Source organism: Acanthisitta chloris, unplaced genomic scaffold, assembly GCF_000695815.1.
Source record: "Acanthisitta chloris isolate BGI_N310 unplaced genomic scaffold, ASM69581v1 scaffold30536, whole genome shotgun sequence".
NCBI classification, from domain to species: domain Eukaryota; kingdom Metazoa; phylum Chordata; class Aves; order Passeriformes; family Acanthisittidae; genus Acanthisitta; species Acanthisitta chloris.
This window is the reverse complement of record NW_008680248.1, coordinates 1-270: the sequence shown is the minus strand read 5'-3', so window position 1 is coordinate 270 and position 270 is coordinate 1. Positions and strand designations below refer to the sequence as shown.

General features: G+C 65.9%; 1 protein-coding gene across 1 annotated transcript in view; it reads right to left on the bottom strand.

The window, feature by feature from the left end:
- The window catches only part of LOC103805014 (lethal(2) giant larvae protein homolog 1-like), a gene marked incomplete at both ends in the record, with an annotated part of 1,626 nt that extends 1,361 nt beyond the window's left edge, over window positions 1–265 (bottom strand). Inside the window, 2 exon segments of the mRNA XM_009077648.1 lie at window positions 7–137; window positions 215–265. Of these exon segments, the coding sequence (XP_009075896.1) occupies window positions 7–137; window positions 215–265 (182 nt within the window).
- Window positions 266–270: the final 5 nt, after the last annotated feature.

Here is a 270-nt window from a genome sequence, read left to right as displayed (position 1 = left end):
AAGTACTTAGCGCTGCCGGACCCTGGGCGTCCCGGGAGGCCGAAGCTGCGGGTCTCTTCCAGGTGGGAGCAGCCCTCCTTCTGGCACACCTCCCAGAGGTGCAGCGTGTTGTCATCCAGCAGCGAGAGAAGCCAGCCCTGGGGGTGAGGGGATGACAGCAGGGTGTGTGTGGGGCCTTGGGGCTGCTGCCAGACCCCCTAGGACACCCACGTACCTGGCCAGGGAGGAAGTGCAGCTGGGTCACAGTGGCTGGCTCCTTGTGGCAGCCTT